Source organism: Quercus robur, chromosome 6, assembly GCF_932294415.1.
Source record: "Quercus robur chromosome 6, dhQueRobu3.1, whole genome shotgun sequence".
In the NCBI taxonomy this organism is placed as follows: Eukaryota; Viridiplantae; Streptophyta; class Magnoliopsida; order Fagales; family Fagaceae; genus Quercus; species Quercus robur.
In genome coordinates, this window is record NC_065539.1 from 19,554,232 (window position 1) to 19,569,678 (window position 15,447).

General features: G+C 31.5%; 1 protein-coding gene across 1 annotated transcript; it reads right to left on the minus strand.

Annotated features, from left to right (window-relative positions):
* Positions 1-1,410: 1,410 nt before the first annotated feature.
* Positions 1,411-3,852, minus strand: LOC126733146 (protein SHI RELATED SEQUENCE 1). The gene is made up of 2 exons (XM_050436336.1): positions 2,503-3,852; positions 1,411-2,021 (listed from the first exon to the last, which is right to left on the minus strand). Exons 1-2 carry the CDS (start codon positions 3,140-3,142, stop codon positions 1,630-1,632), a joined length of 1,032 nt encoding a protein of 343 aa, XP_050292293.1. The 5' UTR covers positions 3,143-3,852; the 3' UTR covers positions 1,411-1,629.
* Positions 3,853-15,447: the final 11,595 nt, after the last annotated feature.

Consider the following 15,447-nt stretch of genomic DNA (forward strand, 5'->3'; position numbering starts at 1 on the left):
TTTGCCACCTCAACGAATTGTGAAAAAAAAAAAATGAAAATTTTATCATCTCTAACATTGTTTTTTTTTTTTTTTTTGAGAAGAAATCTCTAACATTGTTGATTAGACATTCTACACAAATTTACACTTAATTAAGCAACATATTGGTCATGCTTTATCTTAGTTAAAATAATGTGTATTTTATGATATAATTATTTATTAGCTTAAGGGTAATACCTCACCTTCTTGAAATAGATAGGAAGGGTTATTATAGATTCACATTGACTAGTAATGTAAATCTTACATTGTAGACTAAATAAATATGTACAACATTGTACACATTTATTTAATCTACAATGTGAATCTTACATTGCAAATATAATGTAAACTAAATAGAAGAGCGTGTAAGGATTTCAAACAAAAAATTAAAAAAATCAAAAATCAAAAAATCAAACAAGCAAACAAATATAAAAATAGAAAGCAAAAGAAAATATGCAATCAGTTTCATGATCTGACAGCATACATTTACAAAAGAAAGTCTAAATTTTCATATAAATATTTTTTATATATTAAATAAATAAAACTACTATAACTTTTTATTTATTTTTTTTACTTAATAAAGTACTATAGGGAAGTGAGACATTTTCATTTTCGTTGAGGCCATTAATGATAAAAAATGAGATCACATTACGCGTCTGCAGATAGCTTGTAAAAGGCCATTTCAGAGAAAATTTAAGTATGTAACCAGTCCCCATTTTAAAGTCTCGTCAATTTCACTGATGGAGAAACAGTCTCATTTTATATACTGTATACTAGTATATATCAACATATATACACAAAATATCTCTACCTAAATAGTAACAAATCTGCACCATGTGTATACGTTCCCACTAGTAGGTGCATTAAACAGGAGCAAAATGATAAAACGATAAACTCATTTAACATCAAAGTCACATCATGCATGCTTATTTAAGCAACATAAAACAACGCACTCACGTGCGTACGTGCATGCACAGATACAAGTATGTATGTATGTATGTATGACTATCACATTAATGTATGTATGTATGAGCATATAACATGAATGTGCGTATGAGAGAGAGAGAAGGAAATTTCCTTCGCCTTTTGAACTTAAATGCTCATGCATGGCTGGACCGCCATAGCGAAATGAAAAGATGTTTTTCCTTGTAGTTTGTCCAACCAAATATGAAACTAAATTCGTTCCCATTTCAAACCGGCAAACATACGGGTAAACAGGAAAAAAGCAGCTTCAAAGTTCAAAACTAGCCAGAAACGCGTAATGAAAAAATTCAAACCCAGTTAGAGAAAATTTAAAAAAAATAGAAACAAAACAACCGACAGACACACTAAGATCTCGGACTTGGACAGAATTTTAAGTAAGTAAATGAAAGAACAATAATGGCAATAATTAAAAAAAATTTTAAAAAAAAACTTGCATTGAAATTGCACAAAACAAACGACTTCGGCATCGGCATTTCCTCTTGTTTCACTTCTTTTTTTCTTTTTCTTTTTTTAACTTCAATGGTTGTCAAATTTACTCTACTATTACAACATTATCAAATATTGCTGAAAGAGTGAATAGTTGGTCAGAGAGAGAAGAATGTGGGGGGGTTTTTGTTTGTTTGTTTTTCAAGATCTTGGGGGTTGGAAGAATTGCGTACCAGCCATGAATGAGTTAAGCGGAGCTGGGTACAAACTAGGATCAAGAAGAGCCATGGCTGACGAAACCATGGCCGCCGCACCACCGTGAGTTGTGGTGGGACTAGTAGTGGCACCAGCAATAAGATTCAATGGTTGAACTCCACCACCACCACCACCACCGGAAGAACTCTCACCGCCCATGGAGTAGTAGTTAGTTTCTGGGCCTTGGTCATAGAGAATGCCCTTGAAAACATGGCCTCCTATGTTCACAGCCGTCTGATATGCATACTGATCATCTGTGTCATCAATGGAGCTCACTCTTACGCAACGAAATAGAGCAGGAGAGCTCACTTCTGATGGAAAATTTCCCACTTCTAACCCTAAAATCCATATTAGTTTAGCCAACATGTTAATTTGGAAAAAGAACACAATGGATAATGATAAATATTTAAAAAGCAAGCACATTCACACTCACACTCACACTCACACTCACACGCTCATACACAGATATCCACAAAACACTCACGCACACAAAGAAGAGAAATAGTTTCTTCCCTGTCAATATACTCGTCAGGATTACTGAATAACAGTATTTTGGAAAAAAGAAAGGAAAAGCTGATGGGAGTTTTTACTATGGATGGGGTCGATTTATTCCATCACACGCAATCGATATCATGGTCTTGTTTTGGGCATACTTCCAAAACCCTCTCTGTCTCTCTCTCTCTCTTTCTTTTCAGAATTTCTCATAATGCGTCTAAGAAATTCTTTCAAAGAGTCAATCAGTTCAACTGTGAGTGAGTGTCTGTGAGGTATAATATATATATAAAGAATGAAAGAAAGAAAGAAAGAAACTTTGGGTACCTGACGCACTTGTGTGCAAACGAGCAAGTGAGGAAGTACTTGGATTTTCTCTGTGTCTTTTGGGATGTTCTCCACCACGAAGCTCAAGTTGGTGTTGGTGTTGTTGTTGCTGTTGCAAAACAGCGAGTTGTTGTTGTCTCTCGCGGCGCTTAGAAGCCGGGACCCAAGTGCTTTTAACATGGGTTTGACAATCAAACCCTCGGCTTTTACAACAAGTCCTACACCGCATGTGAATGCAGTCCTTTTTAGCTTGGTTCCCACAGTCTTGACAGCTTATCCCTCCTATTCCTCCTCCTCCTCCTCCTCCTCCTCCTGATGAAGAAGACCTCATCATCATGAAAGCCGATCTCGACGACGAATCATCAGACACGTTGATTGAGCTCCTACTGGGTCCCACACCTAACCCAGTGTAGAGATCTTGCTGCTGTTGATGTTGTTGGAGAAGTACTTGTTGTTCTTGCTGTTGCCATAGCTCGAAACCCTTGTATGCTGACACTTCTTCATTATTCTTGTACCAGAACAAACTCTCTGGGGGAATTTCGTTTGGTGGGTTATTGTTGTTGTTAGTTTCTTGATCTTCTTGGCTTGAACTTGCTCTTCCTCTTCCTCTTCCTCCGCCTAATGAGAAAAACCCAGCCATTGTAAGCCTGCCCCGGACCTTAAATGTGACAAAAAATCCATAATAGAAATTCCACTCCCACTGAAAAAATTGGAACCCAAATACGAAATGGGTAGTCCTCAATTTTGCTCCTTTCTTTAGGGGGGTGTGGTTCTTTGATGGAAATTCTAGTTCTGTGTGTTTTGTATATGAGTGTATGTTTTGGTTTCTCAAAGAGTGTGTTTTGTGTTTGTGTTTGTGAGAGAGTGTGAGAGAGAGAAAAGATTAAGATAGAGAGAGAGCGTGTACTGTGTAGAGTGAGAGGTTAATTGCAGCTCTAGTTGGTCAGGGACAGACGTCCCTCACTGCTTGACAGCGTTAATCGCGCCTCAAATTCCCTTAATTTTTTTTTTTCTCTACAAATACACACACAGGCCTTCACAGTTGTATTCATAGAAAAAGCATTTAAGGAACGAAGCTGCTTTCTATGTCTCTCTCTCACATACTCACTCTGCAACCGCCGCCATGCTCTTCTGCACCGTGCTGCTACCTCAATTTAAGTCTCCCAACCCATCTCTTTGCCCTTTTCTCTCTCTCTCTCTCTCTGATATTTTTTGCAGGTGATGTGATGAGCTTTTTAGCTCTGAGCAGTGGCTCTTGTGTCTGTAAAAACAAAAAATAATTCTCTCTCTCTCTCTCACTCACTCGCTCACTCTCTCCCAAAATCTGTTTCTCTTTTCTGTTTGTGGGCTGTGTAGATTTTATGATCTAATCTTAAAATGGAATCAATCAACTGCTAATACATTCGCATGCTCATCTAACGGTCAAATGATTCGCCACGTTTGGGCGCACCAGCTTTTGCTTATCCATGCCTTTGCACCGGAAAACCCGCTACTTTTTTCGTGACTCTCCCTTTAATAAACCAATTTTAATTTTATTATTATTTTATTACTATTCTCCTTCTTTTTTTTTTTCTTCATTTATTATAATTAATTATCCCTCACCTTGTTTCTCAACAGGAAAAAAAAAAAAAATTATCCCTCATCAAGTTAAAACTTCTTTTTTTTTTCGAAAATCCTTTTATTTTATGACCTTTTTTGAAAGAAGAAATTTTGTCCGATCCATTATATATGGTGATTAAAAATACCATTTATATTTTTTTTTTGAAGAGAAAAATATCATTTATATATACTTTTAATTATTTAACTTTTTTAATCATCACTTTATTAAACAATTTATATATAAATATTTTTATGAATTACTACATTGTGGATTGCATGAAATTCTTTCAATCCAAAACTTTATATATATATATATATATATTTTTTTTTTTTTTTGGGTTACTTAAGAAGGTTTGCAACTTATTGAATTCAATTTCAAACTTTACAAATTTTGATGATAATATTATTAATTTTTTCTAAAAATTTAGAACATATTTTGCATGTATTGTGTAATTTTTTTCATAGAGTAAAATATTATAAAATCATATTAATATTATTATGGAGTATGGACGTTGTGGTGTGAAAAATATAAACGGATACAGAGATAAATACCATAAGTTCTACACACAAAAAATAAAAAACAAAAAAAAAAATTTGATAGGGAAAAACAAAAAAATTCTATTCCATAAGAATTTGCAGCTGTAAAGCAAATTATAGGGCATTGTTCTACTGACATTTGTCTGAATGAGGGTATGTTCGTAAATAAATTTTTTAATCCTACCAAAATAATTAAAGCAGCTATAAATTCAAGCTCAATCATTTATTATTATTATTATTATTTTTTGTGAATAGTTTATTGAGGTAGAGAGATTTGGGCAGTGAAAAAGAGGAGTATTTATCGAAATTCTAAAACATAATCATATATGTGTGTATGTTGTGCAATAGAGGGGAACACAGCGCCACCTCCTCGTACTTTATAAATTTAATTATAGTGTTAAATATGTTTTGTTACTAAATTCAATTTCAGCATGTTCAAACTTAGTTTATATTGCCATTTCCAAGTGGCTTTGTGGACCAATTAGTTAGTATTTTTTTTTAAATATAAATGAAATGTGGAGTTGACTATTTGGAAGAAGAAGGGTTATTTGGTCCATAGGATAGTGTAAATTTTTGGTTGTAATATTGTATCATTGACAAGAATGATAAATATTGTCACAGACTCCGCCGGCCTGCAAGACCGGCGTATGAGGCCTATGTCAGGGATTGGGAAGCCGTACAGTTTTATATAAGTAAGTAATAATGAATATTTTGGTCCACTTACAATTGCGGTGCGTGATGGTCACCTGTAAATTATTCACGAAAGAGAGAACTGGTTAGCAATAGTGTGTGAAGGTGTAATTGTGGATCAAGATCTGACACACTTGTCCTAACTCCAAACCAAATGAAATTTATGAGACAGCTTTCGTAGCATGTGTGAATTGTACATAACACTATATCTCTCATGTTCTCTCATTATTCATCCTAGGGTCAATCAGGACACACTTGCCCTTTTTTTTGTTTTTTGTTTTTTATTTTTTTTTATAAATTACATATATCACTATCTCATTATTATTATTATTTTTATTTTTTTAGAAATAATTACAATATATTGTTAAGTCTAGTTTGAACAATTTCTTTTCTTGATCATCACTCATTTTGTGCATAAGAAAGAACCAATTCAATTACAAAATCTTTGGCATATCACCATCTCATTATACCCTAAAAACATGAAACGTTCTTATATTTTTATTTTGTAACGTTTACATTTCTTGTGGTTTGTTTTGTGAAATATTTTCACCAACTTTAAATTAACTTAATGATGTGGAAAATATCAACAACACCATCAGAGAAAAAAAAAATGAAGAAAATATTGTTCTACCTTAAGTTTATGTCTTGTGGACATGTACAAGTCCAAATGATGATTGAAAGAGAGTTACATAAAGAGAATCAGAAATATGAGGGGTAGAAAGATCATTTTCTTCAATTATTATTCTTTTTTTCTTTTTTCTTTTTTTTTCTTTTTTTGGGTGTGGAGGGATGGGATTGTTTATCTAAGGCAGGCACCAATGGTAAGAATAATTAAATATTAAAATGTGTTTTTGACATAAAAAAATGAGTTTATAAACTAATATGTAGGAGTTTCGAGCATTCACTCTATGTTTATCAAATTGAATGGATTCCACTCACTAACTTGATAGCCATATCAAGCTTTAATTCTTGAAACTATGACCATTAGCGTTTAGTCTTCCTTTCAACATTTGAGCGACGAATGGTATGGCATGCTAAAGGAAACCTGATCCAATTACATGATATGTCTAGCTTTGCCAGCATAAACTTCCCAAAATGCAACCTCAAACCTTAGTGCTCGTTGGTATATGCCAAAAGTGAATGGATACATTTCGGGTACAAAGCAAATCCTCTTCACTACTTTATTTTTATTTTCTTTTATGTTTTATTTATCTCCCAAGGACTGAGAACTTCCTTTTGAAAGTTGGTGTATGATATATAATACCATTTATTGAATACACAAGTGGTACACTCCACATCTTGTGGTTGGGATCTTCTTGTCCAAAAAGAGGGGAAGGGAAATGGCAGTATGGAGAGGGAAGATCTTGGGTTTGGGATTCTTTGAAATCATCCCAAGCCTAGTATAACAATACACTACACCAAAAAAAAGTATACTGCATCAAGGTCATTACAACAAAATATGTATAGTAGTATTAGACAAAATATCGCATCTACGGGTTAAAATTGTTGCAATAGTAACTTAAAAGTATTAAATTATTGCATCAACAATAATAAGTTACTATAACTTATAATTTTTGGTTGCATTAGAAGTTTTAATATATTAGAAAATTTTGTTACAATAACTTTTGTTTTTCTTTTTCCTTTTTAGGAAGGTTTGTTACAATAACTTAAAATGAAGAAAGCATTGCAATAAATTGATACTAATTATTTTTGTAATCTATTAAAACAAAAATTTTGAACTAATAGCTTATTGAAACGAAGTTATCATTGCAATAATTTAATCTAACTTATTTTGGTCAATTATTTGCAATCTATTGCAATAAGATTTCGTGAAATAATAGTGTATACTTACAAGATATTCAAAACAGTAAATTGTTTATTGCAACAATATATATATATATATATATATATCTCTTTGCATCAAAGTTGTCATTAAAATATTTGAAGTTTATTGCAACAAAAAGTTTTTGTTGCACAAACCCATTACGTCAAATTTTATTGCAACATCCCACAGTCTTGGCACTTTATCCCTCCTATTCCTCCCCATCCTCCTCCCGATGAAGAAGACCTCATCATCATGAAAGCAGATCTTGACGACAAATCATCAGACATGTTGATTGAGCTCCTACTAGGTCCCACACCTAACCCAGTGTAGAGATCTTGTTGTTGATGTTGTTGGAGAAGTACTTGTTGTTCTTGTTGTTGCCATAGCTCGAAACCCTTGTATGAAACTTCTTCATTATTCTTGTGCCAGAACAAAATCTTTGGGGGAATTTCGTTTGGTGGGTTGTTGTTGTTGTTCATTTCTTGATCTTCTTAGCTTGAACTTCCTCTTTCTCTTCTTCCTCCCCTGCTTAATGAGAAAAACCCAACCATTATAGTGATTGTGGGGGCCGGTTAATCAATAATTATTAAAATCGTATTAATTGGGCCTGTGACCCATCCGAGGACGTTAAGCCATCCGAGGAGGCCCATATAAGGTTATAAGGGGAACCAAATGAAAAGAGGAGTAGATATCACATGAGATGGGTCCAATATTCGTCTGAGGACAAAATCCTTCTCGGCAATATGTGTCCGAGGACGACCTGAACGCCATATTGTTACAAACACACTTCAGAGCTACATTACCACTAAAGGTGGGACATGAGACCAAGGGTAAGAAAGAAAAGATAAACAAATATCTTTAACAACTGCTGCCTCTGCATTAATTGTCTCTCAACCAACTCTCTGACCGCATTAATGTGGAGGTGATGCCTGAACAGTGATGAAGCAGCCTTACAGCTACTAGATGAAGGTTCCAGGAAGTGTTGGATGGGACAGGAAGGGATCCTCCGAATCCAACCTACATGTGTGTGGTGAAGATGACACCAAGAGAGCAGTATATAATATGGAAGAATGCATTGAGAGAAAAGATCGGAACTTCTAAACAAGTGACGCCTAGAGGAAAACCTTATGAAATAAAGAACTTAGCTTGTTTCAAGGAGAAATTGATCGTAATATTTGTGTTAATCCATCTAAAAACGTTAAGTTTAATCGTTTTTCTTTTGAAGTTAATCTAGTTCTTTTATATCCATGCTCTACAAATTTATTGTTTGGGCCTTTAGCGTTCAAACCCAATACGAGTTTGGGATCGTTACAAATTGAGTCCTTACAGTGATAATAAACTTTTTTTTTCTTGTAGTGATAATAATTGACATAGTGAGTTAGTTTCAATATAAATTAATTAAATACCAAATATAACTAGTTTATTTTGAATTTGTTTTATTTTGTTTAGCCTTAGATTAGAAATTTTGATAGGAGTATACATATGAAAGTGTAGCATAGATCTACAAATGAAAATACTAAATTTAAAATTGGTGCCTTTTAATAAGGAATATATATACACACAACAAAATATAAAAACTCATTTTTGGAAAGCATATATATATATATATATATATATATATAAAAGCTAATTTTTATGAAACATATTTGATCCGATTGTGAACTAACATTCTCAAGAAACAAATTTACAAAATTGAAAGTAATTAATAATGATTGGAATTTCTTAACAAATAAAATAAAGCACAATATTGTATGTATATAATGTCATGTAGCATTAAATACTTTTTTTTTTTTTTTTTTTTTTGAGAATGACATATTTAAATTTGTAACATTTTATAAATCGTATAAAATTGATCTATTTATGTATAGAAACTTTATACACTAAGGCTAAGGGGGTCCCCTTGTGTATCATATGTCTCCAAAAAAAAAAAACTTCTTAATTACATTATTTTATTTGTCCGGGCTTAACACACAACAATGTCATGTACCCAAATAAACAAACAAACAAAACTCCCTCACACAATATATAGTGTCAATGTTTGTCATATCTACCAATTCTTTAGGCAAGATTCAACCCCCCTTAGATCAATCCCACTTGGTAAAATCAGGCTAATGAGCCATATGTGATTATTATTATTGTTATTATTATTATTATTTGAAGCAATATGTTATATGTGATTGTGTTGAAAATTTATGAAACATTAATTTTTCAATTTAATTTAAGATGGGCGTGAAAAACGTACTCCGCATGAAAAACTTTCGTGTGATGCCAAAGTAATTGTTTCCTGGTTAATAATTGCACCCAATCACATCATTCCATGATAACATGCTATGGATGGCATTTTCATAAGTTTACCTAAAACCAAAATTTACAACTCAAATGAGTATACAGAAAAATAATTATAATATATATGCTGCTAATTTCACAACTCGAATTCTTTCCCCTCCTTAGACCCACAAACACTTTGTGCATGAGGAAATATCAATTCAGTTACAAAGCCCTTGATAGAAATCATTTATATCAACTGTTATTATTCAGCAAAAGAAGAAGAAAAAAATGAAAGAGAAGGTGATTCAAATTTGGACCACCTCAACCTGAGTCCTCCAATAAAAAAGCATAGCCTAGCCTAGCGCAAAGTAACTACTACTTACAAAGTCAAAAATAAATTATGTTTTAGATACTAACACGATTAATTAGTTTTGAAAGAAGATTTTATATAATCTAGGATGGTCCTACAGAACTCCAAGGAGTTGGACTAATTAACCGAATCTATCACTCTCATTCATTATAAGCCATATCAAGGACCAGGCGTCATATTGCGTTGGTTCATGCAAAATTTGGCTAAGCAAATCACTTTCACCTAATGGGGGACAAATCATAGAACTTCAACAATGTGTCACATTATTGTTGCGTCTATTATACATTAAATCCAATTATTTGGCTTAATACTTTGTTTATTTGTTTTTGGGATATCTTCTAGCCAATTGTCTTAATCCAATTTGGCTTAGTACCCTTCTAGTCAGTCATCCACAGAATTATGCTGCACTATTGAAAGGATGGAATAGCTGAACAAAACAAATGAAGCCGTACGTGTCACTGAGTAGACCAATATATTTTTAATCAAATCAAATTTCACTTTATGTTTGAAGTTTGAACAAAGATATGACGGAATTCACAATCCTAGCTATCTTTTAAAATCTCAATAATTATAAATTTTATCTTTTTATAAAGTAAAATCACTGTACAAATTCGTTAAGCTAGCTAATTGGATTTCAGATTTGGAATTTGAGATCATATTACAAAAGACCAGCCTGAGAGATATGTGTCGATGGCGAATCCCAAGTTGTCTAGCTAGACTCTAACCCTACAAGTAAGTCAACTATAATTTACGAGGATGGAATTCAAAGTGGGGTCGCACAAAAACGTGTCGATTTTCTTGATTGATCTAAAGTTAATTGATAATCAAGGTCTTAGTGACAATGCTGCAAAACCCTAGTTAAATGTAATCATCGGTGACGTACGTGAAGAAATCAGAGTGAGAATTATAGTAAAAAAGTGCCTTGCGCTAAAGAGGAATGGAAGGAACAGGAAATGGAAGGGGATTACTGATGCAAATTGAACAAAAATTAATATTTTTTAATATTTTATGTTATTTTTCATTTTTTAATTGAATTTGGATTTTATTTTCCTAGTCAAATTAGGATTTTAGATTCTGTTCTTTTCTTTTTCCTTAATCAAATTAGGATTTTATGTTGTTTTTCTTTTCGAATTTGGCTTACTTTCAGTACTTTTTAAAACTAAATATGTCATTTTGTTTTAAATATACAATGTCAAGTGGTAGTGTGTTTTAATCTCCGCATTTTATTTAGTTAGCGAGTGACATGACAGTTTCTTATTAAAACAAAAGAAGATTCCAGTTAAAAAAATACTGGAAGTAAACCAAACTATTTCTTTTCCTAGTTAAGTTGTTTCTCTCTCTCTTGTAAAAGTATAACTTTTTTATTTTGTTTTCCTTAAAGGATTAGGAGAAAAACTCTTCCTATGGACACTCTTTAGAAAGAGATGGTGATATTAAGTTGTTATTAATAAAAAAAAATTTAAAAAAATTGACAGATTTACTCTATTCTTTTGCTTAATTACTAGCCTAGTGTTCTTGACTTCTAGTAGAACTTCAGTTTTGTGAAAAAGTTGTAGGAATTGTGTGTTACGGATTCTTTTTCTACACATTTGCACTACATTAGTTACTAACTTCTTGTCAATCCAAACACAAGGGATGTATGTGTGATAGAGGAATTAGAACCCAAAATCTCTCTATAGGGAGATTGGGCGCCACTAAGACACTAGGTTCTTGACAATACTTATTATTAAGGTTACCATAAATGTCTTATAAAAAAAGTTACAATAAATATATAGACCATACTTTCAAATATAAAATTGTTATACAATAACAAAAATATGAAAGAAGTAGTCACTCGATAAGAAGTAGCAAATCAACAAACTTACACTTTGTTCTCCAAAATAAAAAAAATAAAAAACATACATACCCTTTGCTAAGGTTTCTTCAAACTGTATTTTCCTTTGCAAAGTTTTAATAAAATAATTTTAAAGCACTCAAAAGTTTACAAGACTACCATACTCATTTTCTTTTGCCATTTTTTTTCCACTAAGTTTTTTTTGGGTAAGATTTTAATGAGACATATTTTTAGTAAGTGGTATTTCAAGAGAGAGTGTTATAATACTATGGTCGCGACCTTTGTCTTATATGGCAATCAGTTTTCCTTCCCAAAATCAACTTTGAGATGTATATATATATATATATATATATATATATCATTAGTAGTAAAATGAGACAATTACAATTTACAAACGTTCAGTATCATGTAGATGACCACTTGAATAGAGAAGTTTATATATTTTTTCATTTCATATTTATTTGCGTTGTCTAATTATTTTCTTTTACAACTATTATTTTACAACAAAATTTTGAATCTCAAAGTTGTGTTGGTGAATGCCAGAAGATAAAAATGGAAATTCATAGTTTGACTTCTTTTCTTTCAGTAGGTGAAACTTATAGATTTCATTCAGAATAAATTTCCTTAAAAAAATATTGGAAGCACACTAGTGCATTTCATTTATATTATTTAGCTATCTTCTGTATATAATTGGAATAGGACTTTTGGTGTCCACCTTATACTATTTCCAAACCCTTATTTGCTTAGTTTAAATTAATATTCTAAAAAAACATAAATTACAAAATAAATAAATACTTTTTGCAAATGGTGAAAATATAAATTGGAATAACATATATAAACAATAAAGGGAAATAGTCACATTAAAAAGCATTTTACAAATAACTAAAAGAATAATTGGAATATCAAAAAAAGGCAAATAAGGAAAATTTCAAAACTCTTTCACATCAAGACAACTATTTATTTTGACCAGGAACAATATTCCACAATGGATTTTTTAAAAAAAAGGATCTTTAAGCACATGCAAAGTGCCTGTTCGAAGCTAGTGATTATTAAAATGTTACTTTCTTTGTATATATATATATATATATATATTTGTAAAAATAATATAAGTAACTTAAGAATATTATAAATTTTACAAAACTAAAATTATTACCAATTTTATTACAATATAATAAATAAATATCTAATTTTTAAAAATTAGTGATAAGTTAGTTTTTAAATTCCCCATATTGCCAAAATATTTTTTTGTTCAGATTTTAGTTCCCCCACCACAACCAAAAAAAAAAAAAAAAATTAAAAAAAAATATTATACGTGAGTTTTTTCTTTATTTGAGCATGAGGTTTTGTTTTATTATGCTAATTCTTGATTTTTAGTTAGATTGCAATCACTAGGATTTAGAACCTATAAAGCTGCCAAAACCGAGCTTATTAACTATATGTAGAATTTGAGTGAGATTGAAGTAAACTTTTTCTTGGTAGCTTTTTTATTTATGGTTAGACTCTAAGGTTAAGGAGTCATTGTCAACCTTTTAATACAGTTACAGCTGGCTTGCTGAATTAGCTGACGTGGCCCCTAATGTTAAAGGGCCAAATCTGGAATTTTAATATAATTTCTTGTATGTCCTTATATTTCAGTTTAATTTAATCACTGTTAGGATCGACATTACAATGATTGCATCCAGGCTCAAATGAGTCAAATCACTCCGGTATCTGTAATTTGTTTTTCAAATTAAACATGTTTCATTTTTTATTTTTAACTTTTGTAAAGCTTCTATTGTTTGAGGCAGCGTTTAAAAATCAGTCCGAATATATATATATAAATTCACTCTCCAATTGCCGAATCTCACCACCATGAATCTCACCTTTTATCAAGCTCCAGCTATAAGTCTCCCCCATTTTGAGGTATGAGTGAAACACCTTAAAAACTATTGCATTTTCTACATTTTCAAGTTTCTATTAGTTCCGAACTTAAGTATTAGAGAAACTTAGACCGGGATCACACCAATACCCTTCAATAGTGTAGTGTGTTTCCTTCCTGCATGTCTTCCAAAGCTTTCACTAGTCGATTGGTTCATTGATTTTTCATACATTATTATAAAGAATTTGATTTTTATCATACAAGAAAAGATTAATCCATGTCCTTCTTGACCATTCGTTGCTTTCCCATATCATTTTTGTTATAATCATTATATATTTGAAAGTAAGTTACGGACGGGTAATTATTAGAATCTATTCGAGCACCCAATTTCTAATTCGCAGAAGCATGCTAAATCCCAAATTTCAAAAACAAATGTCTTAGTTACTAACACAGTTGACTACAATCCCTTAATTTAAAATTATGCATGTCTCTCTCAAATATATATTATGCCTAAGTTGATTTATGCTAAACTATAAAAGCAAAAAAAAAAAAAAAATTCCTATAAAAAAAGTATTCTCATGTAATATGGATATGGATGTGTGTGGAGTTAAGGTTTGGAGTGCAAATGCCCATGGCAGCTCTAAGAATTTGTTTTAAGAGATTCATTAAGAAACTTAAATTATATAAAATCTAATAAAAAAAGAATTTGAATATATTAATATCACAAAAAAAAAATTGCAAATACATAAAGTTTTACAATTTTTCAGGAGTATCACCATGTTCATTATAGAGTGTTCAAATGAACCCCTAAGTTGACCAAAAAAAAAATTACATATAAAATTTTTTTTTAATTTTTTGTTTTGACCCCTTAAAATAAAAATTTGAACACCTTAACCCTAATTTTTTTTTAAGCCTAGCAAATATAGGATTGAATATGATGATCATTTTAACAAAATTTTGGCCTTTTTAAACACACTACACACACAAAAACCCAACAACATACTAATTTTAACTAAAATATGGAAAGAAAGAAAAAATGTAAGCCCAACAACAAAAGTAGAAATTTGTTGATCTTAAACCACAAAAAAAAAAAAATAAATAAAAAACCCATTTAGATCTTAACAATTTGAATGAAATGTAACTCGTAGGATTGATAATAAAGTTATCATACAACAATTTCAAAATATAAAAATTTGTAAAAACAGTTGTAAAACTTCATGTATTTGCATTTTTTTTTTTTGTGATGTCAATATATTTAAATTTTCTTTTGTTTTAGATTTTGTATAAGTCATGTTTCTTACTAAACCCCAAAGAAAAAACTTCTAGAGATGCCACTGACAATTTCCCTCTAATAATAAAATCAAAGGAAAAAATGGACTGGTGAGAGATAAAGTGAGAGCTAGGAATACTGAGATGAGAGTAATAAAATGAAAGAGAGTCTAAAATGATATGAGAGAGAGAGAGAGAGAGAGAGAGAGAGAGAGAGAGAGAGAGAGAGAGAGAGAGAGAGAGAGAGAGAGAGAGAGAGAGAGAGAGAGAGAGAGAGCACAACAGGCAATGCTCGCTATGACTGTTAATTGAGTTGTCAAGAAGAGCAAAGCCACTGTCACCATTGAGGAGAATTCACTACCACAATATCTTTCTTGGTACTTTTTTTAGGAGAAATGAAATTATAAATTATTTTTACGGAATGAGTTGAACAAGTTACGAATTTGAATGATTAGGAATTTTTTTTTTAATAGGTTTTAGAGTTGTGATAGGAATACAACAAATTATTACAACATTTTCACAACGGTTGAGGTGCCACTCTCTCATATGTCAAAATGAAATAAAAAAAATATTAGATTATGACCCACCACAATTAAAAGTAAGTGTGTTGTGAGATTTTGTTGTGGCCATAGAATTCCTCTAATTTTTATTGTTTGTTAATTGGACTTTTATTTTTATTTTTCCTTTTTTTAGAT